Source organism: Porites lutea, chromosome 5 (assembly GCF_958299795.1).
Source record: "Porites lutea chromosome 5, jaPorLute2.1, whole genome shotgun sequence".
NCBI lineage: Eukaryota > Metazoa > Cnidaria > Anthozoa > Scleractinia > Poritidae > Porites > Porites lutea.
Genome location: NC_133205.1, coordinates 36,283,269 through 36,309,963, shown reverse-complemented (window position 1 = coordinate 36,309,963; position 26,695 = coordinate 36,283,269). Strand labels below are relative to the sequence as shown.

Sequence of the window (26,695 nt, the reverse complement as noted above, 5' to 3'; positions counted from 1 at the left end):
AATGATAAAACTTCTAACATTTGATAACTTGTTTTCGCCACCACGACATTCGCGTTAAAACTCGTAGTAGAATGACGACGGCTACCACATTTTCCCGCCAAAATGACGCTGGTTCACGCGCGTGCACTACTTAGTATTGAGAAAATCTCGTACTCGTAGTCGTACTCGTCTGAGAATCTAAAGCTCTCTAATTATGGGGCACCCAACGAGAACATAGTTCAAGACCACTTAAACATAGCATTGTTAATCTTTTTTTAGTATTTAAACTGTAGATATAGGCATATTTTTATCCCCTAAGAATTTTTCATCTGTTCGGATTTCTTAGCTAAAAGTCTAGTGATCCGAAAATCATAGGGATAAAAGCTTACCTTGTCGAAAATTTCAGCCAGAAAAAAGGCTCTCGAAAATTCTAGGTGACCTTTTTAGGGTAAAAATCCGTTGAAAATGGGCAATTATAGCATTGTTTAGATGTTCGAAAATCCTAGCAGAGGCAGGTAAGCAAGAAATTTTACAACAAATGTTCCGAGAATTCTAGATCTCAAATCGTCTTCCGAACAGATATTTTCCGAAAATTGACGTTGGGTGCCCTTGATCATTGTGAACATAATAATGACACCAATACAGTTATCACCAACAGCACAATCATCATTATCACCATCGCCTCTATCACCACCAGCACTGTCATTCAAACCATGACCACCAATGCCATCACCATCACCATCATCTAAATCATAATCACCATCAGTACCACCAACACCATTGGCAGCATCACAACAAAATTACCAACATCAAGCAAATCATAATCACCAACATCATCACCACAATCATCTACATCAAAATCACCATCACTGCTACCGATATTATTATCATCAGCCGCATCACCAATATCACTACCATCACTGGCATCATCACCAAAATAATAATCACCACCAATATCATCCGAAGAGAGGTACGTTTTGGCAGCTAACTTACGTGGTTACCCGGGGGGGGGGGGGGGGGGGCACTGTAGGAATTTCTGGGTGGGGATGTGCCGCTGGGAGCCTGGAACCCTTAACCTTCACCAGAGCTAGTTCAGCTGAATTTTGCTACCCTATACTAGAGTAAACTCCCCAAATCCCCCCTATCCTAGAGTAGCTGTGTACCTAGTCTAGATAAAATCTTCAACCAACTGATCAGTTTCCTGAGAAATGATACCCTATTCTAGAGCCAAACTCTCTCATTTATATACCCTATCCTAGAGTGAACTGCTTGAAAACCATACCCTTTACAGCGGCACATACCTATATAGCCCATATATGGCAGTAGCCCCCCCCCCCCCCCCCCCCCGGGGTGGTTACGCAGTGGGAAAGAAGAAAACTTGAGAACATAAAGGTCTTTACGGTCGCTCAGACTAGAGTGTTGACAACTACTTAATCAAGGATAACTACATTTGAGTTGTGACTTACGCAGGCCATCCCTCTCCAGTCGAAGACGTGAAAAGTGCCAACATTGCATTAAATACATTGTTGAAATTGTAGTCCTCCCCTTGCCATTCTCGTTTCACACGCTGCAAAACAAAAATTCAGGTCGAGTAGTAAAGATGATACCACGTAACTTTTCAGGTTCATCTGTGTATAACCTGTGAAAACAGCTGACATTTCGCCACACTTCTACTGGTTTCCCCGTGAAATAACGCCTGAGTAACGAGCACAGAAATTCCATACTGATGACAGACGTGTTACTGTCCAGTTTCTGATTGATCGTGCCGCGAGGGAAAGTTACTTCAACAAATCTGTTTTTTCAGGCTAATAAATGCACCACATTAGGTTTTTGTAATAGGCAAAGGAATTATCTTCGCGTGACAACAACACTACAGTGGAACCTCGATTTAACGAACCTCTACATAACGAAGTTCTCGGTATAACGAACGATTTTCTTCAGCCCGGCCAAAATTACAGTAAAATGTATGGAACACAACCTCGATGTAACGAACCTCGATTTAACGAAATCCTCGTTATAACGAACACAATCCACAAGCCCAAACGTAAAATTTGCCTCGATATAACGAATAAATGTCACCGTGTGATAAAAGATAAATGCCAAACGGACCAACAAGGATAAAATTTATGTGTAGAACAGTTTTAAGCATTTTTTGTTTGCCTGTTCTTGAGTTTCTAGTGCCGTAGCTATGCATAGCTCGGTACTGAAGTGTTATTACAGTAATTTTTCAGATCCGGAAATAATGGGTTTTGTAAATTAATTATTAACTATACCTCGATATAACGGACATTTTGGTAGTTTTCCCGAAAATTCGTTAAATGGGGGTGTTCGATATAACGAACCCTCGATTTAACGAGCAAATTTCCCCTGTCCCTTGGCACTTCGTTAAATCGAGGTTCCACTGTAGTAGCGCGATACGTCACGCAACATTAGTTTACCAACAGCGGTTTACTCTGGGTTGGGGGGTAACTTGGCACAATTCTCTACAGGAATGCAAGGATGAGAGAATAGCCAGTGTAGGTTGTGAGAAAAAGAAAATAAAAAGTAACAGAAACTCACTTTCACTTCGCTCATGTCACTACTGTAATCAAGGTAATATCCTCTACAAAGAAAATGATGAAGAAGCACTGTTATTCGCATACAGCAAATGCAAAACTACTTGCTCCCTAAAGGATAGCGAGATGGGGTTCGTCAAAGAATTTAAATATGGTCCAAGACAGTTCAATCGCTCTGACGTTGCTCTCTTTAACACTAAACTGCACGCAGCCGCACTCGGACTTGGAAACTTCAGTACCATAACACCAAACCTGTCTTAAGGTGATGTTACACGGGACGATTCGCAACGACGATTTTTAGCACAACACAGCGCTGGAATGTCGAAACAATGTTGCAACGCTGTGTTGCGCTGAAAATCGTCGTTGCTAATCGACTCGTGTAATATCACCTTTACAACCTAGAAAGCGAGTGAAATTACTGAGTATGTGTTGGTCGCTTAGCAATAACAGTATTCAAATGGGTTGTCTTTAACCAACAGCAAAAAAAAAAAAATCAACAAAATGTATCAATGGGACGGTAAGATGTACCCTGGGTGCCATAGACTTATCCTGCGCGATTTCCGGTTTCGGTCAAGGTAAAAGACGTGTAGGCCTGCTGTCGACCCCGAAGCATCCCCCACTCAAACGTCACACGCGAGTAAAAACCTCTGGGACCCAGGGTAGGTAAGATGTGAAATAGGGAAACTTACTGGCACTCTTCTTCTGTCATCTTGGAGTCATCACTACAACTGAAGAACTTTCCCTACAAAAATATAATACTTAATACATGATCGTTTTGTGAGAACTTGCGGCAACATTCATCTAAAATTATGGCCAGTAGGAGAAAAACTTGTCAAGGCACGGTCAGAAACAAACAAACAAACAAACAAGCGATACAAAAGAAAAAAGATGCAGAAACCTAAAAAAGAAAGCTTCTCGCAGCTTGCAGAGGAAACAAATTCTAACAGGCCTCGCGAAAGACTATACGGTAAATAAGTAAGAAAATAATTAAAATAAAATACCGTTAATGATCTAATAGATACCCGGGGCGTTAATTTAATTTAAGGGATCCAAAAGGGGGCGATAAAACAGAAAAGAAGGCGGTTCAAAGAGAGAGGCTTATATTTTCATTTTTGTAACAATCTCTACAAAACTAATAAGCTATCGGCAAAAATATCAAGAGAGTTTATAAAAAGTGGAATATGCAGCCAATCAATTGATACCTCTAGGCCGTCTAGAGATCAATATCGTTTTTTTCAAATCTCAACCGTTGATACCAGAATCCTCATTCAGTCACTGTGTTGTGATAGTTAATCTATCTTTATAGTGAACTTGACATTGAACAAGATGCAATGCTCAAACACTTGTCAATCATTAAGAAATATATTGAATGATTTTGCTCCTTTTCGCTAATTCCAAGTATTTTCGAGCACGTTTCATATATGGGGGGGGGGGGGGGGGGGTGGGTGGGGTGTCTATTAGACAGGGAGCGTTTATTAGAGAGAGGCTTCTAACACAGACTTAACATTGTAGAGGAGGCGTCTTCTAGACAAGAGGCGTATCTTAAGATACACCGTTTCCTAGACTTGCAACAAGTCGACCTCTCATAAGTTCTAAAAGTGAGTGAAGCGAGCTTCAATGCATGAGGTCGCGCAGCGACCGAGCGAGCGACGAAGTCTAAAGGTCGACTTGTTTCGCCTGAGCGGATTTGAATCACATTATAAATTCACGCGGGAAAAAACTGATTGACATATGCTGTGTCGGGAGCAGCGTGAAATATCACTCTGTCCTATGGGTCAATTGTCATGACGTCACGGGTAGAATTTTTGACCGGTCAATTTCGCGCCAGACAGGCATGAAAAGTTCTTTAATGGCATAACCAACCAGGGAAAAAATAAAGGACATTTAGAAAGTCTAACCGTTTCCGTGTATACGTACTTGGAGCGGGTAGAGGAACATATTTCTTCAACTTCAAATGCTGTGAAGGTATCATCGCCCTTCTTGGGGTAACCTACTGATATCTCTACGAGTAATTTACCCATACTAGTACTCCGTCCGTAGATAGCGCGTCATAAGGTTTGGACGATTGAAGAGCGAAGAAAACCATGTATGGGGACAAGGATTTTCGCACTAGTCGCTCAATTGCGCAATCTCGTCCCATGTAAGGTAATCCAAGACAGCATTGGATTTCCGGATTCCAGGTACTGGATTGTGGATTCTTTGTCAGTGGAACTTGGATTCGGGGATTCCGAATTCCTAGAGCTGAAATTCGGATTCCAAAGTCCAGAATTCCGGATTCCACAAGCAAAAATGTCCCGGATTCCAAAATCTGGAATAGCTTACATGGGACGTGTAGTCGTGTATGAACGACTTCTTGCAATTGAAAAGATGTAATTGAGCGTGTATTCACTCACTTGGAAAAGCTGCACTCCAATAACAGAGAAGATGAACAAAAATAGAATAGTGATGATGAGAATGTTGAGAACGTTTTTCAGGGAGTACACCATGCACTGGAACACAGCCTAACAAGCAAACATGTCACCGTTAGCTAACACTAAAGTACACATACGAATAAAACGTAGCTCACCGCTGGCGCTCTTAAGCTACGGTCAAACGGGCACCGAACGAATTTTTGACAGGTTGAAAATTCGTGCATTTAGGTTTTCCGTTCACACGGAAGCACTTTAATCGTACGAAGATTTAGACGCCCAGCCGTTCAAAGTTCCGTGTGAACAGATCGAAAATATTGAACAGTCCCGTGTGAACGAAGCACCCGGTCAAATTTTTAAGCCGGTCGAAAATTCGTCCGATACCGTGTGAAAGTTGCCTCAGTCACCTACGCAGCCGTTATTTGTGTTTTCACGTGTGGGGAGGAGCATTGCGTGACGACACACGGGACAGCGCGCCTGCAAGGGAGACTAGCACTAGACCATTACAGCCTTGATAACTAAAAAGATACTCATTAATCTATTTCAATAAATTAAGTGTGCAGACGAGTTTACCCCGTAGAAATAATTTTAAGCGCCTACAAACAGTGACCAAAGGCATTATTGCTTTTGGTCACCGTTTCTGTAAATTGATAAATAAACACCACGATAAATAAATAAATAAATAAATAAATAAATAAGGAAAATTGACAAAAACAATAAACTAACAAAGAAGCCTAAAATAAGCTGGTGCACTCTTGTCTTGCAACAGATTACGATTTTGAAGATAGCAGGCTTTTTAATTTCACACCATTGAAAAAAAAAATCAATGTTAACAACAGTTTAACAGCGAAGGAATTAATTTGTTCACAAACGAGACTCAGGATGAATTTTCAGTATGTAATACATGAAGCATAAGGGACATGGACGGCTTATTCAACCTGCGATCAACAATTCTTTTTAGCGAAAGAAAAGAACGCTTGATCAGAGAAAAGAACTTATTGCTCAATAAGTAACTGTGATAAGAGTACCTTCAATTTCTTAGCCTTGTTAATGGCTTTAAGTGGACGAAGAACCCGCAGAACACGCAGAACTTTGACTGTCTTTTTAGAACCTGGGTCAACCGTGCCTTCCTGATTCCTGCGTATCACAAAAGCAGTGGAAAGATGTATAACACGAAAAATTATGTCAAACCAAATAATTTAAAGCCAAGTTTTTAATGGTACTTATTGTTCATTTATTGATTCAATACCACTGATTTAGGATATGTTCACGCTAGTTTCCCAGAAACCCGAATTGCTCCCCATATTTCTTACCCCATAACAAGAGAGGCTATGGCACAGCACACGACCAAGGCATCAATACAATTCCACGCATCTCTGAAGTATGATCCAGGGTGAAGTATGGCACCATAGTCGATCAGCTAAAACATTAAAACCAGGAATATACAATGTCTGTAAGCGTCTCCTTGTGAATGTTATGAAGAATATGTGTAGGTGTTTTTGGAAAGGCGTAATCAAGGGAGGTCTAGATTGCTAGACCAGACGGACCAACCTGGAGGAGACTTATCAAAACTGTGCTGAAACTCATGAAAATTGTCGAAAATTTACCAGAAAGTTACAAGAGTACTCTGACTGCGTTCAGACATCGCCGAGAACTTTCAGAGACATCCAAGTCTTCCGACGAAAAACTTAAGGAGTTTCAGTTATCAAGTCCTGAGACAGTTAATGACCGCAATCATTTTTAAAATACAAATTATAAATAATTACCTTGACAACGACTTCCATAGCAAATATTGTTGTGAAGACATAATCAAAGTAAGTCAGCACCTACAAACACCGAAAGAAATTAAAAATTCTAAAGAAAAAGGAGGTACAAACATCCTCGACAAACCCTGTCTTACATCGATACTGAAAGAAAACGGATTTATGTTACAAGTTTTGGCTCAAATTTCTCCCCAAACTCAAGAACTAGGAAATCAACTTCTTTCCCGCCCCCTTGAGATGAGCAGCCCTGCGTAGTGTTGACTTGGCCCCTGGTGTTCAAACGTTGGATAGCGCTATCCACCACAAAAATCTATCCAGTGGATAACGTAATTGGTTTCCCAAATACTTCTCCGCTGCATAGTGATTTATCCGGTGGATAGCGCCATGCATCCTACGTTTGAACAACCGGTGCTTGGTCTGTAGATGTCTGGCAATCAAAAGGAAATACTGTGAAAGGAAGTTCAAGTGTGAGAATGAAACACAAAAATGTGGCTGTTTTAAAGAACGCTGGTGTTTAAGGCGTTTTTTTTCTTTGGAATCTGTTGTTTGAATGCGGTAGTAAGTGAAATTATCATATGACCCGTACGTCCCCACGCGCAATTTCGTAGGGGGCCGTACGTGTCAAGTGATATGGCCAAAAAAACGCGTACGACCCTGCTAGAAAAGCATGCTGGTCGATGCGGGTTCGCTCCGTCAGAAAAATTCAAAAACACAACCATCATGTGATAAAATGCTTATTGGCTGAGTTTGTTCGGGCCGTACGGGATAATATTTGGCTCTCGGTCAGGTCGAAGCCGAATATTTTCCCGTCCGGCTCTCCCACTCAGTCAATAAATACATAATAACGGCCCTGCTCTCTTTTTTCTCCCAATATAATATGCCGGCACGGTTGACTCTACCACAATGTTACCTGATTTCTTTGAGAATTTTCAACCACCGGATCTTCAAGAGCCAACAACACACTACTAATAAGAATAATGACCAGAATAGTGTTGTCAAAATGACGTAAATTGACCAGCCAGTGACAAGCTTTCCGCAGCCTGAAAGAGAGAGAGCGAGAGAGAGAGAGAAAAAAAACCAGTTTGCTAAGTGACTAATCATTTGACCTCGGGGCTGATCGAGGTAAAAAAGAAGCACTCTAAAATACATGGAGGGATCATCTAGGATGAATAAAAACTTAAAGTTTGTAAATACAACTTGAGCTTTTGCCTGTCTCAGATCTACAGTCACGGTAGAACGGTGTAGGCAGCACCACTCACGAGCGTTCAAGTCTAAATTTTCCGACCAATCTTTTACATTGCAAAAGTCAATGACCAAATATTCTCATTTCTATATCCTATTCTAGATTAAAACGTCCTGAAATCATGGATTTAAAGTCAGTTAAGTTCAATATCTTTTAACAAAACTTACGGGTTTCCAGGTGGAAAGAGAAATAAAGACCACGTGTCAATGATAGGTACTTGGTCCCCTGGTTTTTGATGAGGAACCATCCGACCAGGATTCCTGAGGTTAGCGATAAATGATGGTCTGACTGTAACACAAAAAACAGCAACCCATCACTGAGACAGACACATTCTTAATTTAACTTTTCGAGACCGCGTTTATGTGGAGAAAATTTGCGCCTGGTAAGAGAGTCAATCGCGAAAAAAGCTACCCTGGGCGGACCAATCTTTCCTACATTTCCTTACAAAACTCGGAGAACCGTTCATACGAGAAACAAAACGTTGGCTCAAATAGAAGGGTGACCCGCCGGGTAACCCTTTTGCAGGGTTCTATCTAGGATTTATCGTTTGGGGGAGAAGCGGGATCCGGGGGCATGCGCCCCCCTGGAAATTTTTTGAAATGAATATGCGCTGAGATGCAATCTGGTGCATTTTGAGACACGATTTTGAGAAATATTACAGTGGTATTTTATTTTATTTTTTAAGTGGTGATCATGTGCCTTGTAATATAGCGTCCTTAGACAGGGAATACTTACTTCATGTTCACTGACCTCGTCATGTCTGGATGATTTTTCCAATGCAGTTACTTATATACTGTAATGATAACAATATATTTGGGGGGGGGGGGGAAAGCTTCTACCCCTCAAATACCCTAGATAGAACCCTGCTTTGTGATGGTAGGGTCACTCTCCTAGCGCGTGGCTTGGGTAACTAGGTATAAATCGCGTTCCCGTCTCCAGATACAGAGATAAAAACAAGGTCCTCAGATATTAATTTCGTGCAAAAGACATTGGCAATAAAATAAAGCAAAACGTACCATCATCTAATTCTGACTCAAATTCATCTTCAGTTGGACCAAAATCATTACCCTAGGCATAAGCAAAAAAAGAGTGTGAATAAGAACATCATTCTACGAAATCATAGTTGAAGGGTCATACCGTAATAACACTCAGAAGAAACTGTGTCACGACTTTAGGTATTGCTTCAAAATCCCCAAAACACATTCGAACCAAAGAGAACTCCTGCCTCCCCCGCGAAAAAAATTATTGACCCCCCCCCCCCCAAAAAAAAAAAAAAGATTTAGATTAAGATTGCTCTGTTACTCCCTGAGTTCAAGTCGTCGTTGTCGTCATGGTCATCTTTCAAAAACAAACATACTCACCTTCCTAGCATCTCCGTTTCGCCTGCAAAAACCAAAACAATTTAGGTTAAGATGATGACTGTCGCAATAATTGCTGCTAACATCATTTAGATAGGGGTAGAGGGTGGGGTGATTCTTGTCATCCTTTAAGGCTGGTCTTGGTCTCGTTAATTAATATTACTATTTTGCCCGCCAGTTGAGTTGCAGAACCCAAGCAAGAAACTCGAAAACTGCCAGTGAAGCGAAGAAAACCGAGTCCAAGTCCATCTCTCTAATAAACCTATGAACTCCCACAAAAATTCAAGAAAACTCAATTGCTAAGATCACTAAGTGTTCTCATTTTAAGACTTTTACATTCTGAGAAAATGGTCATTTTACGTTATCACTTTCGAGAGGAACGCAACAAAAAAAAAAATGTAAAAATCTTAACATACTTAAACAACGCTTGTTTCTCTTCAAGGTATAAACCTTTTGTTTCGTGGAGTTCTGGTGACTTTAGAAGTGAAAGGCGTGTTACATTTTTTACTTAGACATCCTTACCCTGGGCTGGAAGTAGGAGAGCTACGATCTCGGTACTGATCTACAATTTCTCTTTTTCTTTCTTCCCTCGCATTCTCCTCAGCCTCTTCATCTTGACTCAGTTGCTGTGCATTAGCCAAGTTGTCAACGGCAATGGCCAAGAATACATTGAGAAGAGTATCTGTTTGCATGTTAAGGGATCAAATTTTTCCTTCATATTTCAAGATTAGAAACCAATCATTATCCTTCGAGGCCTAACATCAACTTCACCATGTTCTCCACATTATATTGTTTTAAAATGGTCACGGGAAGAAATCGATTTGCTAAGAAATTATCAATTTATTTTTTCTATGATGATTACCGTATTTTCTCGAATTAGCGCCGCCCCAAATTAAGCGCCGCACTTAAGACAAAAAAAATGTTAATTAGCGCCTCGGCCCCGATATAATCAAAATCAAAAGACGTTAATTCTGTTAGTCTAATACGGAAAATAATGATAACGTAGTTAAAACAATTCTGTGTCGCGTTCAACGTTCAAATAAATGCCTCACACGAATAAGCGCCGCATTTGAGACGTGGAAAATTTAATAAGTACCGCAGCGCTTATTCGAGTAAATAGGGTGCTAATTAAATTATATTTAGTTTTATGACCTTTCTTTCCACTTCCTTAAACAGTGATAAAATGAGGAGAAATTCGACACTGAACATTGTCAGGGCTCATAAGTTATGGGTTAGACAGAATTACCAGCGCATCCTCCCGCCCCTAACCCCACCCTCACCCCTACAGTCTCCAACCACCCCTCCCCTCTACACTACAGATTCAAAAAACCTGGGATAACTTTTTCAGTACATATCTTTTGAAAAATATGCAGGCAAAACGAAATAGCCTGCGTAGCTGGCGGGATTATCAATGTGCGGGCAAGAGATCTCTTTGCGCGGGGTACTTACTTGGCAGCGGACCCGCGAGGGAAAACTTGACTCGCTTCCAAACTTTTCACGGCTCCGCCACCAAAAAACAACAGCACTCGCCCGCTAATTTTGCCAGCTGTGCAGGCTAAACAAAAAGATTCCAATTTTCACTTCTTAGATATCATTGCAACTTGGACGCCGTCAAAAACATCACTTAAAGGCCTCTACTTTGAAGCTCATTAAATTGTTACACTATCATTTAAGTGGATACAATTTCCTAAAACCACCAGTAGAACAAAATACAATGACCACAATATGTTAATCTGGTTTTTTTCAAAGCCTTGAGACGAGACACCATCATACATCACCGCATTCCAGTCCTCGCCTGTCAAGATCTATGAGTTAAAAAAAAAATTCCATTAGATCAAAAGAGCTCACTTAACCGGGCTGTAGAAAAATGTTCAATAAGATTAGTTCTGTCATCCGGTAGACTTTGAGCTCAATGAGATAAAAGACGCAAATGAAAATACGTTTCTAAAGTTCACCCTTTCGCACACTGCTGACCCATCTAGTGCTTATACATTGCCAAGATTTTATGATAATTTCTGACCCGTCGTCCTTCCCATCACCCCTCTCGCTCCCTTCAGTCAGGCTTCTTGCGTTCCGTCCTCCGCGTGCAATCCAAGCAGAGACGACGGATGACGAGTCAGTGGTAATTTTCTGTCTGTGTTTCTTATTAGCAGCCAAGTCTCTGGACGATCTCTCTTGCCCAGATGTCCACGCGAAGTCTGGGAAAGGGTGTCGGGGACAGCACGGCTCATGTTAGAGTCCAGAAGTGACGGATCCGGGAACACCTAGGGAATAATCTGTCTTGGTGGGTCATTTTCAGGGTCAAGGATAAGCACAGTCGGTAAGTGCGCTGCCTTCTGTGCGAGAGGTTCCAAGTTAGATTCCCAAGACCTACTGTGACCTCAAATCCTTGTTTTGACTTCTTTCCTCTCCGTGTGGCATTAAGTAGCTTTAGATACCCGTAAGCACTGATGGAGATGGGGAGAAAACGAGTGCACTGTCGGCCTCAGGTTTGTCAGTTTAAGCACTGTTAAGAGTTACCGACATAAAGTAAGGAAATTACCTTACCTCTTTGATTATCACCCAACACTAGCGTTTTGGACTGATTTGTAGAAAACTATTAGAGTAACATAATTGCTGGAGATCCCAACAAAAAGTCAGTTTTTCCCCCTATTTTACTTACCTGAAAAACTGCAAGTGCAGCATTCCCGAAATTGTCAAAGTTTGTTCTGGGATTTCCGTCTCGATCAGGAAGATCTCTAAATCTATAAGACAGAAAAGAAATCAAACAAGTTTTAAAACCCTAAATATGCAACTTTTTTTATATTAGCAATAGGGTAACCTTAACATGAGATGAAATGTTGACTTTTACAGCTAATGGGGGACACATAGACCATATTCATTATTACTATTCACCAAATCAGTGGACAGCGATTTTCGCGGGTTCTGATTGGCTCCCGTAACTCGGAACATCCTTGGATATTCACTGTTTTGGGACGGGATTCAAAATTGCTTCTCGTTTCGCGACAGTTTCGAAAGATGAAATTTTAGCGGTAAATGGAGCAGCTGTTCCAACAAATACCAAGAAAGAGACAAAATCTGGCTTGTCGGCGTTTACTGGTCTGTAGAAAAAACATTTCTTACTGAATTTGCAACAACATCATAAAAAAAGATCCCTGAAACACTGTCAATTGCAACTTAAACAAACTCTAACTAAGTGACGTCTTTTATTAAAAAAATTCCTTTTTTGTTTTTATCCAACTGATTTGGTAAATACTAAAACAACTATCCCCATCAGGGTCGGTTCATAGCGCTAGATATATACCTCAACGCTTCGCGTCTCTGTACTTTCACCACTATTCACTTCCTCTTCGGGGATAGTTGTATACTATGATAGTTAGTATCACGAATAAAAAATTACAAAAAAGGACTATATACATTCTTTTTATCTTCCCATAACACTAAAATTATTAAAACCTAACAGGTACGTATCAGTTCACGAGTCCAGATAGGTCGACTTTCTTAACATTTCTCTTGAATGAATTAAGACTTTCGGCAGTTCTTAGTTTTCGGATAGCTTGGACCAAATGAGAGGCCCCAAGTATTTTATAGAGCGTCTACCATGTCAAACAGTTTCGAATTTTGGTAGTTCAGAATCATTTACATTTCTCAGGTAACTGACTTACGTTGCTCCAAAGACTTGCATTCCAAGCAAAGCAAAAATTACGATAAAGAGGAAAAGCAGAAACAGTAAGCTAATAATGGAGCGAACACTGCTCAATAACGACGTCACCAAGTTGCGCAGTGATGACCAATATCTGAAAAGAAAAACGCGATAATTATGTTATGAAAAAACCTAAGTGTGTATAAATAAACAAAAATTTACGCTTCTTGAAAACAGAAGTCGTACAAAAGCTACAAACGTTACGGAAAAGACTTCTACTTCCATTTTCTAACACACAGAAGAGGACTTTCGTATTTCCAAGCAGCGCTGAAAATACATCCAGTGTGATACCAAACCATTTCACTTTAACATGGTGGGTAACCCTTCCATGTGTGAAGATATATAGCAAGTTAATTTTACACGTGAAATATGATATTTTCGCGCAACATCTCACCTGATATTTCATTGGTGGGTTTTAGCAGTTAGCGCGTCGAGGAGTGAACTTGAATCACGATTTACCGAGCGGTTTTTCAGGACATCACGATTCACAGACAGCAAAAATGGTGGACCGTAGGTTCACGGAAATAAGTTTGCTCCCCTCTCATATTTTCATTTTGATTTGTTCTTACAGCAACCAACTAACACTATTGATCACAAAAACTCTTTCTTCGCTAATAATCCGAAACCTGTATGTATAACCCCGCTTTACGGATACCCGCTTTTATACAGACTCCTCGTTATTACGGACAGTTTTCTTTGCCACTGGGGACAGAAAGCCCATACATTTGCTCTAAATTCAACCCGCTTAATACGGACACACGTTAATGCGGACAGCAGACACTTTTTTCTCACCAAGTGGGAGTGAATAGATTCTCATAGAACGTCAGCTTCGCTAATACAGAGAAGTCATTATCAACTGTGTGTTGTAACAAACGTCTCTTTTTTGAAGGTAAAAAAACCTTCAGTTGAAAGCATGTCGATGTTCCCAGCGTAAGAGTACACTGGTAGAATGATTTGAAGACGTCAATTTCAGACTATTTTCAGGAATCAAACTAGTTACGCAGAGAACGGTTTTTATCAAGTTATACTTAGAGATGAGCGATTTTTGAGCCTTTCTGTGGATTTAGTGTGCGAAATGACGAATTTGTAAAAGTTGGAGATGCTAATGTTCTCATTAATTTTTTCAGCATTTTGTTCTAATAAAAAGTGTTTATTGTTTTTTGACTTTAATAACCTGACCCGCTTAATACGGACACTTCCTATGGACCCTTCAGAGTCTGTATTAACGGGGCTGTATTAACGGGACTGTATTATTTACATTTATACTACTACATGAGAAATTTCTGCAATTTGATTGGCTTAGAGCAGTGGTATTTCAGCTTAATTTGAAATACCTACATGTGAAAATTACAAAACCTATGCGGGTAGTAGTATAAACAAATAATAGCATGATTTGTACGTGATATTTGGCATAAATACCACTCGTGATATTTCAAAATTGTCTCAAATTTCACTCGCCTAACGGCTCGTGAAATTTCGTATAACAATTTTGAAATATCACTGGTGGTATTTATGCCAAATATCACTACAAATCATGCTATTACCTATACAAATAGCCAAATATAATACTACCTTCACTACAAATTCATGTTATCAAAAGACAGAATGCTTCACCTGGTGAATTTAAAAAGCCGCAATAATCTCAAGGCTCGAAGAACAGATATACCCAAACTTGTTCCTTCTGCTTTTGAAATAATGAGTTCAATAATACCACAACAAACAACCTGTAAAAAAATACATAAGAAATATAAAAATTAATGATAATAACATTGTTGGTGTAGATTTCCTCACCAAAACCCGTTGCTGAATTGTACAGAAACCAAGGTGGTGAGATTGGAAGTCCACATGTACCTTGGCCTGCGAGCTAGCTCTCCTTTTGGGGGGTATTGTGGGAAGTCATGGGCGAGAAGCACTGGAAAAGACACACAAAAGTGAAGAAAGCAGATATCTTACCACACAATCAAATGTGTTGAACTGTGACTTGAAGTAAAGTTGAGGTCCAAGTCCATACAGTTTCATCACCATTTCACAAAAGAAGAAGGAGATGAAAACAATCTCTGCAATGTCTGTTGAAAGAGAAAGAAAATGTTAATATTGTCATCAAATTGGGTACCTTAATATCAACATATAAAGTCTCTACATTTCCCCCACAACCTTTCACATTGATAATAGAACTTATTGAGGATAAACAATGGTCACTATTCAGTGAAATAGTGTGAAATAAAAAGAATCATGAACCATGCGATAATTGGATGAAACTAAAACTTTTAAGAAACCAGAGGTTTATTTAACAGCTAGAGCACAGTTTGTGTCATTCTCACCTTGAAATTGCCGGAGCCAGTCAGGTTGCCCATAGTGCTGCGTGGCTGTTATGACAGTGTTAAGAAATACACAAACAAGGACAATCCAGTAAAATGCTTGATGTTTGACAATTTGTCTGATTCGGATTTTCCACCTCTTGTTTCTTCTGAGGAATCTCTGCCAAAAGCTTCTTCTGTTGAAAGCAACATTGACCATTGCATGAGCCAGAGTTTAGCTAAAGCTCTTGGTTTGGTTGCAATAGTATGGGGGGAGAAGGGGTACTCCCTTACACTGTATTTAAGCTATATGGGTATGTGTGGCATTTAAGGGTAAGGTTTTGTAGTCCTTTTGGTCTGAAGAAGTAGGTGGGTATATTTTAATTTTAACCATTTTGGGTCTGAGATGGGACAAGGATTTGTGCTCTCTGAAAATAATTGGCTACAGTCAACTCTCTCTAAGACGGACACCTTTGGGACCGGCACTAAGTGTCCATCTTAGAGAGGTGTCCGTCTTATAGAGAGTCAAATAAAGGGAATAAACAAAGGCAGGGACCAACTCTAAGTGTCCGTTTTACAGAGGTGTCTGTCTTATAGAGGAATCCGTTAAGAGAGAGTCGACTGTATATGTTTTTGTCTCTCCAGGAAAAGCAGCTCATATCTGAAATAGGGTAAGGAAATCATCCAGCCCCCACACAAATTTCCCAAAAGACACCCTTGTGGGGGAGGGGGATGGGGCAGAACATTGCATCCAAAAGAACCGGTATATAGGTAACTGTTCCTCTTTCCTCCTCCCCCTTGGTTAGCGACAGGTGCCTGTGCATTCTTCAGACTGAGGGCGCAGGGATACTGCCAGGCATGAGGGAATCCTACAAAAAGATGGCAGGGAGCATACCAAAGTGGCTCCATAATCTCTAGCCTGTACACAGACATTGTTTTATTTTTCTTTTCGTTCTTTTTAAAAACATCAGTGAGCTCCTGAGAACAAGCACAGAACACGAGAAAGAAAAATAAAGTTCCTTCTCCCACCACTAACCCCTTGCGCTGGCGGTCAATAAATCCCCTGTGGTTTATATTTTATTACCCACACTCGACGGACTTTGAAGAGAAAATAGAGGGTCTGTGAACAGGCTACATAATCTCCTTTTCTTTCAAGTGGAAAGCACTCACTTTTTTCCTGTATTTAGTCTATGTCTGCGTCCAGACTGTCCAGTTAGTACCACAGCTGTCATGGCAACATCTCCATCTTCAACTCGATCAAGATTTCTTCTTCTTGTTACATCCACATTTCTATCTCTATCCTCTTCTTCTTCTTCCTCTAACATTAGATCCTCTGTTGAGATTTTAACATAACTTTCAGAATTAAACCTTATATACTAACTCTTTCTGAGATGGATCATGTTGAGACCTGCATTACATTTAAGGATGCCATCTTTGGTCTACACAGGTGTGCATTGTAAAGACTGAGTCAAATGAAATGAACGGGGAACACATGGAACTCTAAGAGTCCAATTTAGGGAAGAGCTTGTTTTACATAGGTGTCCAACAAAATGGAATTGAGGGTACTTGAATTTATTATCGCTATTAACAATCATTTAAGGCAACTGAAGCAAAATTTAACAACAAAGAAAATCTCATATCTCTCTAGTCACCAGTGGCAACAGAATGTCCTGATATGTTTAGAATCTTTAATCCTTTATGGTGTACTGCAGTGTAGCTTGGTACACATTTTAGGTGGAGCTTTTACTAGTAGTCTGTGTGTTAATGCTTTATATCTACTTTCCTTGCCATCTCTTTGTCAGGTTGGTAACCCTTTCACTCTGGACCAAGTCACGGTGGGATGATTTGTCGCAGTCTAACTTTTAAATCTGAGAGCGAAATCCTGTGGTGTTACCAATCCAATATCATAGGTGACTCCTTGATTTTGGCACAAAATTTCAGCAATAATTTGTAATTTCACATGTGAAATTACAAAATTGCAATGGCAACCTTCGGTACGTCTCAGTGTCAAGATGGCAACAAAGTTTTAAAATGTCATGAATGAAGATGCCAAGGCATAAAAAGACACTTTAGAAAACCTGAATACATGAAAGCGCACATCAAGAAGGATTCTAACAGGTATTTTGTTGAAAAATTCTAAACTTATGCCAAAATTTAAGCTCTAACCGTACAAGAGAGTGGAGTTCTCGATCAATACTATCGAGGATAAACATGTCAAAAATCCAAGATTGCTAACATAATTCGTCACCCATGATATTAATAGGTAATCAAATGGTATACTCGTGAAATTAGGAATAATTTAGGGAACAAATTGTAAGGATTTGGACAAAACGCGCGTGAAATTATTCCCTAATTTCACTCGTCACCATTTGATTACACATACAAATGAAACGTCTTTGGCTGAAATTTTGCATAGTGCTATTAACTTCACAGAATTTTACAAAAATAAATTGAATTGAATTTTTGCCCTATGGCTACTGCTAGGAATGAAAGGGCCAATAATAATAATACTGTGACAGATTCTTGGATGACTGCGCATGGGGTTCATGGCTGGGTTGTGGTGATTGCAAGCTAGAGCAGTTTACTATACAGGGGGTGGCCCTCATACATCCCTAAATTTAAAACTGGGACAAAAGAAATCCTTGTTATTCCGAATGCTCATTTGTAATAATTATATACAGAAATATTATATTACAATATACATGTAATAGGGTCTACACCATACAATGCATTTGATTTAAAATTTACCACAAACACAGAACACAGAGGTGAGTTGTAGGAGTTTGGATTGAACAATACCTGCTTTACTGATCCAGTCAATATAACCATGAAGATGTCTCTCCATTTTCTGTGTTCTACGCACTTTAAGAAACGCTCGCCGATTTTCTACTCTTTCTCTCTCTTTTGCAAATTCACTAAAAAGGAAAATTAGGTATAAATTGGGGCAGATAGATGGATATCATTGTCCGATTGGTGGAAATGAAGCAAACTGTTTTAAGTTCTGTATTTACCTTATAGAAATAATAAAAAGATGCACTTTATTTGAAGGTCAATGTATTAAGTACAAAAGTGCTAATTGAGGACACTTTTTTTACGTCTCCTACTACTGTGTGTGTCTGTACACAGACACACATACATACATACACTATTTACAGGTAGTCATTATTACACCTGACGGAGGATCATGAGGTTATCCTTATATTAAGCCTTTAAGTCTCAATAGTGACCAACATCAATTTTCTCCTAACAATATCCATACACTGTCAAGAGATAAGGTTATGAGAATTAACAAAGATTACCAAAGAGAAAATGCCTTGATCTTACATCAAATTCTCTCAACTAATTCTTAAAGGAAATGTATGGAGATCAGTTTGGAGAATTTGTATGTTGATATTGGGACTTGAAGGGTTAAGATCTCTCCTAACAGATAACCCACCCAGCCTAGGAAAAATTGACCACACTACTTGGGTCTGCGCCCCTTACTTTTTTCGAACAGTGGTGTGGTAATTTCTTTTACATCCAACAAGACAGAACCATTTGCAGATTTCATTACAAAGACAGCACTTTATTCTCAGTTATTTAAGAACCCTAAGAGTTTGTCTGGCCAGGGTTTGAACCCACGACCTCCTGCTCAGCAGACCGGCACTCTCCAGATTAAAGAGCTAACCAGGTGGCAGATGAACTGGAGATGGGGCTGTCATTTTATGTGGTAATCTAAGCCGTATGAAGGTAAAGCCATTTGCAGGGCAAGCCAAAGGTACTATCTTCATCTCATAAGTAATTTTGTGACCCCGAGTATGGATCAGTCTCAGAAATCAAACCTGCAACCTTCAGCCCTGTAGTCAGACACTCTACCGACTGAGCTATTCCCCTGTCACTTCATTTAGTCAAAAGAACCTTCCACTCTTGAAGTAGTAAAAATAATTCTATGCACTATTTTCAGCAGTTATTGTTTGACTATAATTCATCATACAACAATATAGAGTGTTTTCACTCAAGCGGCCAGCATCTATATGCAAATTAATTGGAACAAAAGAAAGCGTTTGCATAAGAAAGAGTTCCACTCTCACAGGATTGGTTTAGGACACCAACATGACGACTGTTTCGCTGTTTTGGGACACCAATATGGCCGCCGTGACATAAAGTGAAAACACTCTATTACACCTTTCCCTTGCCTTCTTTTTCCATTTTTCTACCCACTACAATAGCTGTTCATGACACTCACCCACTAAGAACACCAAGAACCAAGTTAAGCATAAAAAATGATCCTATTATAACAAGAGAGTAATAATATATCCAGAAGAAATAACCATGGGTATCGTAGGCATCAAATGTCTACAAGGAAAATAAAATCACACCAATCACAACTTCACACATCTAGCTTTGTTAATTACATTAATGAACTACCTGGAGTAGTCAATAGATAAAAATTGGTAAAACCATTCATCAATTGATAAATCAATAAAAATTGATATTGATTGTATTGATCAATTGGTAGAAATCGATGACACAATTGTTTCATTTATCAATTTATCTTGATTTCACCAATTTCATCAATTTATAACAGAAGATACATCTGTTCTTCCGTTCATCCAAAAATGAAAACGGATTTCATGCAAACAGTGAATTTGCTGACAATTGAGTTGCAATTGAGAGTTGAAGGATCAAACAATTATCAGTTTTAAGTTAAAAAAATCTTATCTTTTCTTTAAAACCAGGGTAAAAATCTTCGTTCTGATGGCTGATATTGGCCAGGTTTGTAGGCTCCCAGTTTTTCATGATTTAGATCTGCCACCTTTTCAAAATAACTTTGGTGTAGCAGTTGTGGGAACAGGTGAAGTTACATCCCTGAGTAGTTAATAGATAAAAATTGAAAATTGATAAAAATTGTCAGTAGTCAAGTGATTTTTATCGATTGATAGTTACGGAAATCGGTGAAAATGTATTCATCTGAATTTCAGACATCCCTTCGACATCCCTTCGGCTGGGCTCTACATAAGGTTCACATGGCAGATGGTCAAAACAGGCATGATCAGACTGTAAGTGAAAGAAGGTCAAAACATGTGCTCTATGCAGTCCATTTAATCTCAGTGGAAGTCTGAACAAAGGTCGCTACCATGAATGAGTAATAGCAACCTGGAGATTAGAATTACAGACAACAAGAGGAGCGTAAAATAATTTTCATGTACAAGTTTACTTACCCAGTACATTATGTCTGTCCAGCCCTCATTAGTAATTACTTGAAATATTGTCAAACATCCAGCAAATATATTGTCAAATGATGTGATTCCATAATTAGGTCCTTTCCAGAACTCTGAACAGTTTTGACCCACTTTACATTGTGTTCCCTTACCACCAGGATCACAGATCGTAGGGTCACCACCTGAAGTATCAATTTGCCATGTACCTAGATAACCATAAAAAATTCATTTAGTATAGGGCTGAAGGAGGTGCTCCAATTAAGTCTGATTCAGGTTCTGTTTTCTGCATGCAATACTTATCTATGTCTGTGTTACAGGTCAAAATTAACTTTCAAAAAAATTAAGTTCACTTTAAATTCTTACAGGTTGATTCTCAATTTTCTTTGTCTCTCTCCTAGTCTTGATTAATTTTGACCTGTAACAACTAAGGTTAATCCTTTAAGCCCCAATATCCACAAACAAATTCTCCAAACTGATCTCTATACATTTCCTTACAGAATTAGTTGGGAGAAACTGATAAAAGATCAGAGATTTTTCTGTTTGTGATCATTTGATTAATTCTCATAGATGTTGCACTTGACAGTCTATGGATATTGTTAGGAGAAAATTGATGTTAGTCACGATTGGGACTCAAAGGGTTAATAAGCACAAAACATAAGCGTTCTGTTTCCAGGGCTTATTCTGGAGTGTGGCATTGTGGATTTCTGTAATTAGCTATCCTCAGCTATTCTGCCCGCTGAATTGCGCGATATTCAGTCATTAAGTATTCTTAAACGCAAAGTTAAGGTGGCTCAATACAATAATTTTGTAGCGACACATTCCATATTTGAATCTCTTACACTTAAAAAATTGACTTTTATGGAAAAACCATTATAACACAAGTATTACACATAGACTAAACTGCATTATGATATTATTTTTTTGGCAATTGGAATTTAAATATCACAAGGTAATGACATCATGACAGTTTTAGCTTTATATAGAATTTCATCCCTTATTAACCTAAACTTTGAAAATCTCTTCAATGCACATACTTCGGGTACTTGTCTTAACAGAAGCTTAACAGAAATCTATTGGAGGAATTTCTAGATATCTTGGAATTCCTAAAAAAGGGGTAAAAATTATGCACGAAGTGAAGACTGAACTTTATACAGACAAATGTGCTACTTTTTGGATGTTCACAGAAAGGTTTCATCGCTTGTTCATTTTGCAAATGACCCTTATACACCCTACAATTGAATAAATGCAAGTAGACTTGTGCGATTTCGAAAACATGAAAATATGTGAATCAGGGTAAAATGCAATGCTGAGCTCTTTTGGTAATTCCTCAGGTTACTTTCACAAAAACAGCGATTCAACCCAAATTTATTCCTCTATTTGAAACTATTCTGTAGAAAAAAAAATTTAACTTAAATTTCATTGTTTGTTACGGCAGCCAACCAGGAAGCCATTTTGCTTGTAACTTACATGAGTTTGGCTTCGTTTGGGGTTAATAGCACTGGATATCCCGAGTGAGTAGCCAATCAGAGAGCAAAAAACCCTCTGTTTTAGTATATACTAAAAAATAATTAACAATTATTGGACGAGGTTGAGCAAAATATCGTGACTTGTCTGTGGCGAGCAGATCAACTATTCGCCAAAGCCGAAGGCTGAGGAAAATAATTGATCTGTGAGACAGTGACAAATCACGATATAAATTACGAGTTTGTTTTCTTTAATGAATATCCTTGGGAAACGAAGCGATCTGCCATTTTCACACAAGAGCAATCGCAAGAAGGAGAAAAGCACGGTTTCCTTTATGTATAAGCAGAATATTATTTGCAGCCAAACAGTTGGATGGCATTGCGCATGAGCAGACCATTATTTGTAGGCAGTTATTTGCAGGTCACATGGTGGTCTCTCGGCCAATGAAAAGAATGAAAAATTTGCTTCGAATGATAATATAATTTATTGACCATCTCCCATTTGGCTTGCTAACTCAATTGGTTAGAGTGCTGCAGGGCAGGGGTTCAAATCCCAGAAAGCCTGAATTTTTTCAGGCTTCTATTTTCACAACTGCATAAGTTGGATACTATTTAACTGTGATAATCTTCTCTGCATAAATTTCTTCATCCTGCAGGTCAAATATATGAAATTCATGTATTCAGCATTTCACATACCCATCTAGGCCGAATAAGGCAACTAGTGCCCTCTCTGTGGGGCTTACCCTCCCCAACAAAGAGGGCTCACTAAGGCGTTATAATTGACAGGTATAAGGTTACACTGTATGTCGAATTAGTTTCTTGAGGTCAACATTTATGTTACCCCTGGCGAATAACCCTAAACAAACAGTGAGCATAATAGTGTATGAGTAGGAAATATGGGGGTTACTTTTGCGATTTTTTTTGTCACACTCACCTGTTGTATTTTCGTGGCAAACAAAATGGAATTTTCCACTGAGAAATTCTAATCCTATGATTGCATAAATTATAATTACAAATCCTACGAGTAAACAAATTTGCAGAAGTGGCACCATAGCACACATGATGGACTTCATAACTACTTGAAGACCTGCGAAAATACACAAACAAACACCCCAACAGTCAATAAAACTAAATTTATGAAAACGAGATTTCACTAACCTCATTTACTTAGCATTTACTTCGAAGTAAGTCCTCCCAAAAGTTAAATACACGAAATAGACTAACATTTTTCTTGCTTTTGACATTCTGAAACGTTTTTCTACTTCCCCAACAACTAAACGTATTAGAATTTTGACTCTTTCTGCAACATGGAGCGTACAGCCGCCATTTTGATTTCTTTGGGATTCCGCTGTACGACTATTACTGTGGTTTCATATATCGTCCCGTCCCGAAGTGCTTCGGTTTTCTTGCATTCCATCGCTTTGCCTGTCGCTTCGTGGCGCTGCGAACTTCTCATATTTTAAGTCGTCCAAACCACCAAGGTTTGGCCAGTGTTCTTCTAAGCAATGTTTGATTTCTTTAAATCAAGATAGGATGTGAAGAATTTCATAATGTAGGTGAGTGTGAAGATTTCCGGTTGATCATGAGTTTCGATCGCTGCTCATTTCATTGCGTTGTTTTGAAATGGACAAAATCTGGCAATTCTTTTGTTCTTTTATGCTCTGACTATTGTCTTTAAGCTTCTAAGATGATAATTAATAGAGACTTTGTATGTATATTTTTATAGGTGCCGTAAATTTACCTAAACAATTCATTGAATTATAAATTCATAATTAGGGGAAACCGTTCACTGGAAAGCAAACAATTTCATGGCTGGATACGTCACGGGCATTCCTGTAATCTAATCTTAGGTCGAATTTTGTGATTTTTTTAACCTTTGAAAGACACTCTAATGTTACGTGCAAACGGACGCAACATTGTTGCCCAACAACTCCCAACAGTGTTGGATATTACATGTTGCGTCCGTTTGCACACTTGTTGCATGTTGTTGCAGGTTATTGGGAGTTGTTGAGCCGAAGTTTGAAACTGGTTTTTACAAACGGACGCAATATTGTAGGCCAACAACTCCCAACATTGTTGTATGTTACATGTTGCGTCCGTTTGCACACTAGTTGCATGTTGTTGCGTGTTGTTGGGAGTTGTAGCGCAAAGTTGGAAACTGGTTTTTGCAAACGGACGCAACATTGTAGGCCAACAACTTGCAGCAATTAGTTTGTTGTGACACATCTTGCACAAAATATTACTTAGTGTTACCCCAGGCCTGAAATGGGCTGTCGCATTTAACATTCATCCCTCCTCCCCTGGGTGAGTACAAATGGAGCTCTTCGGTATAATAATAGAAATTGAGGATTCCTTTGGGAATAGAGAAAAAAAATATGGAATTATTTTAGGGTAAAGCTACAATTTTCACGAAATTCTTCAGGGGTAGACCCATATTCTTCAGTGGGTGGACCTATATCTTATGCAAGTCTTCAGGAGTAAATACAACTTTATTTAATCTTCAGGGGTAAGAAGAAAAGGTAAGTCCTCAAACAGGGGATGGGAAGGGGGGTAGGAGGTATTGCTATAAAAGGCGATAGCCCAATAAACAAGTCAACTTCCATTTCAACCCTGCGAGACATATTCATTTTCAAAGGTGCATCTGATGCAACCCATAGGAATTCAGGTCACTTCATCTGCTGCAGTTTGGTTGACTTGCACCAATTAATACTAACACAAATTTTAAAATAATTAATTTGTACAAAGTCCTCCCTATTGCCATTTTTATCTAAGTGTGGTTGTTGTGGTTCACCGTTCTCCCCCAAATTCTTGGTTCAATTATTATTTTCCATTCACATTATCGTGCATTGCCATGCCCTCCCCACCAAAAAACAGAAAAGAAAATCTATACCAAGGGTAAAATTGAAGCACAACATGGGCACATGATGGAAAAACATGTTTTCATTGAAGCAAACATGAAATGTTTTGACTTCTAACATTTGAAGTTTGAAGGGCATAAGACAAAATGTAAACAACTGTTTGTAGATTAAAACAGCTGACCTTATTTGTGTTCACTTAATGAAAAGTTTTAAATATGAAGAAGAATCTGTAACTCGGTGGAAGAATTGTCTATAGCAAGTCCACTAAAAATACATTTGGCTTACTGTGTTGCCAGTTATCAATGTTAACATTGGCTTTTAATTCCAATATTGCATTCTGTTCCTGATTAATCAAAGTCATTCCCAGTGGGTGGAAAACACTGGTCACAAGTATGTCAACCACAAGAGGCTTAAAACCACATAGAGTGTACAGCTGTGCTACTCGTAAATAAATCGTACTATGTGAAAGTACTTCTGAAGAGGTTTCATTTGAATGGCCACACCATAGGATTTTATGTACAAACTCAAAAGTTAGAACAGCATACTGAATCAAATAGTACCATGTGAAAGTACATCTGAAGAGGTTTCATTTCAATGGTCACACTATAAGATTTTATCCACAGACTCAAAAGTTAAAACTACATTCTAAATAAACAGTACCATGTGAATGTACTGCTGAAAAGTTTTTTTTGTTGGAGCTACAAGCTAAATGGATCGTACCATGTGCTGAGCACTTAGGAGATTCAGTTTCTATGGTCACACGATATGATGTCATGCACAGACTCAAAACTTAGAGCAGCATTCACAATAAATAGTACCATCTGAAAGTACTACTGAGAAGGTTTCATTTGAATGGTCACACCACAGGATTTCATGCACAGACTCAAAACCTGGCAACATTCACAATAAATACATGTATTACCATGTGAAAGAACTGATTAACCCTTTAAGTTCCAATAGTGACCAACATCAATTTTCTCCTAACAATATCCATACACTGTCAAGAGATAAGTTATGAGAATTAATGAAATGATCATCTGAGAGAAAATGCCCCGATCTATCATCAAATTCTCTCAACTAATTCCTTAAGGAAATGTATGGACATCAGTTTGGAGAATTTGTATGTGGATACTGGGGCTTAAAGGGTTAAGAGGTCTCATGTAAATGGTTACGCCACATGATTTCATCCAAACTCAAAAGCTACAATCCTGGACAAAAGTCCTTGGGACAGTCAGAGCATAACTGCAATTCTATGTGTGTCACAAGTAGTGTCGTAAAAAGCAGTGCTGTCATTTTACGAATCCTTATCCCCTCCCCCTTCCACACTCAATACAATGTTGAAAGATCTGTGGGGAGAGGGTAGGGACGTGCAGTGTTAGTAGTGTGTGGATACAATTTCGCCTGTGTTCAAAAGTGTTCGAACTGTACAACTGTCCCAACACTTTTTGTCCAGGATTGTAGAACAGCATTTCATGATTCCATAATTGACTCTGGACATGAAAGGGTAATACAGGCCTGACTGTAAATATGTTAACATATTTTGTTGACTTACTTGGAATTCCTGATACTAGCTTGAGTGGCCTTAGCACTCTTGCTGCTCTTAGAGCCTTTAGACTCCCAGCATTGAAAACTTGGAGTTCTGGCAGGCTCAAAAGGCTGAAATTAAAAACTTTAATAGTCAAAACATTTGTCATGAATGTGAGAAAAAAATTATGTATAAGCGTAAAGAACAGGTTAAGATTTTTTAAAAATATTATTATTCTTCATAAGCGGGATCCTTAAAATTCAGGGCTGAAATCTAGTGATTTTCTAGTTGCCAGTTACAAAAATTGGTGCAATGATTTTAAGGAAATTTACATTGTTTATT

The 26,695-nt window shown here is 38.9% G+C and overlaps 1 protein-coding gene across 1 annotated transcript in view; it reads right to left on the bottom strand.

Annotated features, from left to right (window-relative positions):
- Positions 1-26,695, bottom strand: part of LOC140936923 (voltage-dependent calcium channel type A subunit alpha-1-like) — a 53,457-nt gene that overhangs the window by 19,383 nt on the left and 7,379 nt on the right. Inside the window, exons 4-27 of the mRNA XM_073386428.1 lie at positions 26,381-26,484; positions 22,905-23,057; positions 20,508-20,713; positions 19,532-19,641; positions 18,106-18,221; positions 16,477-16,639; positions 15,331-15,503; positions 14,963-15,075; positions 14,624-14,733; positions 12,972-13,103; positions 11,969-12,050; positions 10,988-11,111; positions 9,829-9,988; positions 9,310-9,331; positions 8,965-9,016; positions 8,116-8,236; positions 7,616-7,745; positions 6,709-6,768; positions 6,256-6,362; positions 5,971-6,079; positions 4,928-5,035; positions 3,224-3,276; positions 2,539-2,581; positions 1,446-1,546 (exon numbers count right to left, since the gene is read on the bottom strand). Coding sequence (XP_073242529.1) covers positions 1,446-1,546; positions 2,539-2,581; positions 3,224-3,276; positions 4,928-5,035; positions 5,971-6,079; positions 6,256-6,362; positions 6,709-6,768; positions 7,616-7,745; positions 8,116-8,236; positions 8,965-9,016; positions 9,310-9,331; positions 9,829-9,988; positions 10,988-11,111; positions 11,969-12,050; positions 12,972-13,103; positions 14,624-14,733; positions 14,963-15,075; positions 15,331-15,503; positions 16,477-16,639; positions 18,106-18,221; positions 19,532-19,641; positions 20,508-20,713; positions 22,905-23,057; positions 26,381-26,484 — 2,652 coding nt within the window. The remainder of the gene's footprint in view (positions 1-1,445; positions 1,547-2,538; positions 2,582-3,223; positions 3,277-4,927; positions 5,036-5,970; positions 6,080-6,255; positions 6,363-6,708; positions 6,769-7,615; positions 7,746-8,115; positions 8,237-8,964; positions 9,017-9,309; positions 9,332-9,828; positions 9,989-10,987; positions 11,112-11,968; positions 12,051-12,971; positions 13,104-14,623; positions 14,734-14,962; positions 15,076-15,330; positions 15,504-16,476; positions 16,640-18,105; positions 18,222-19,531; positions 19,642-20,507; positions 20,714-22,904; positions 23,058-26,380; positions 26,485-26,695) is intronic.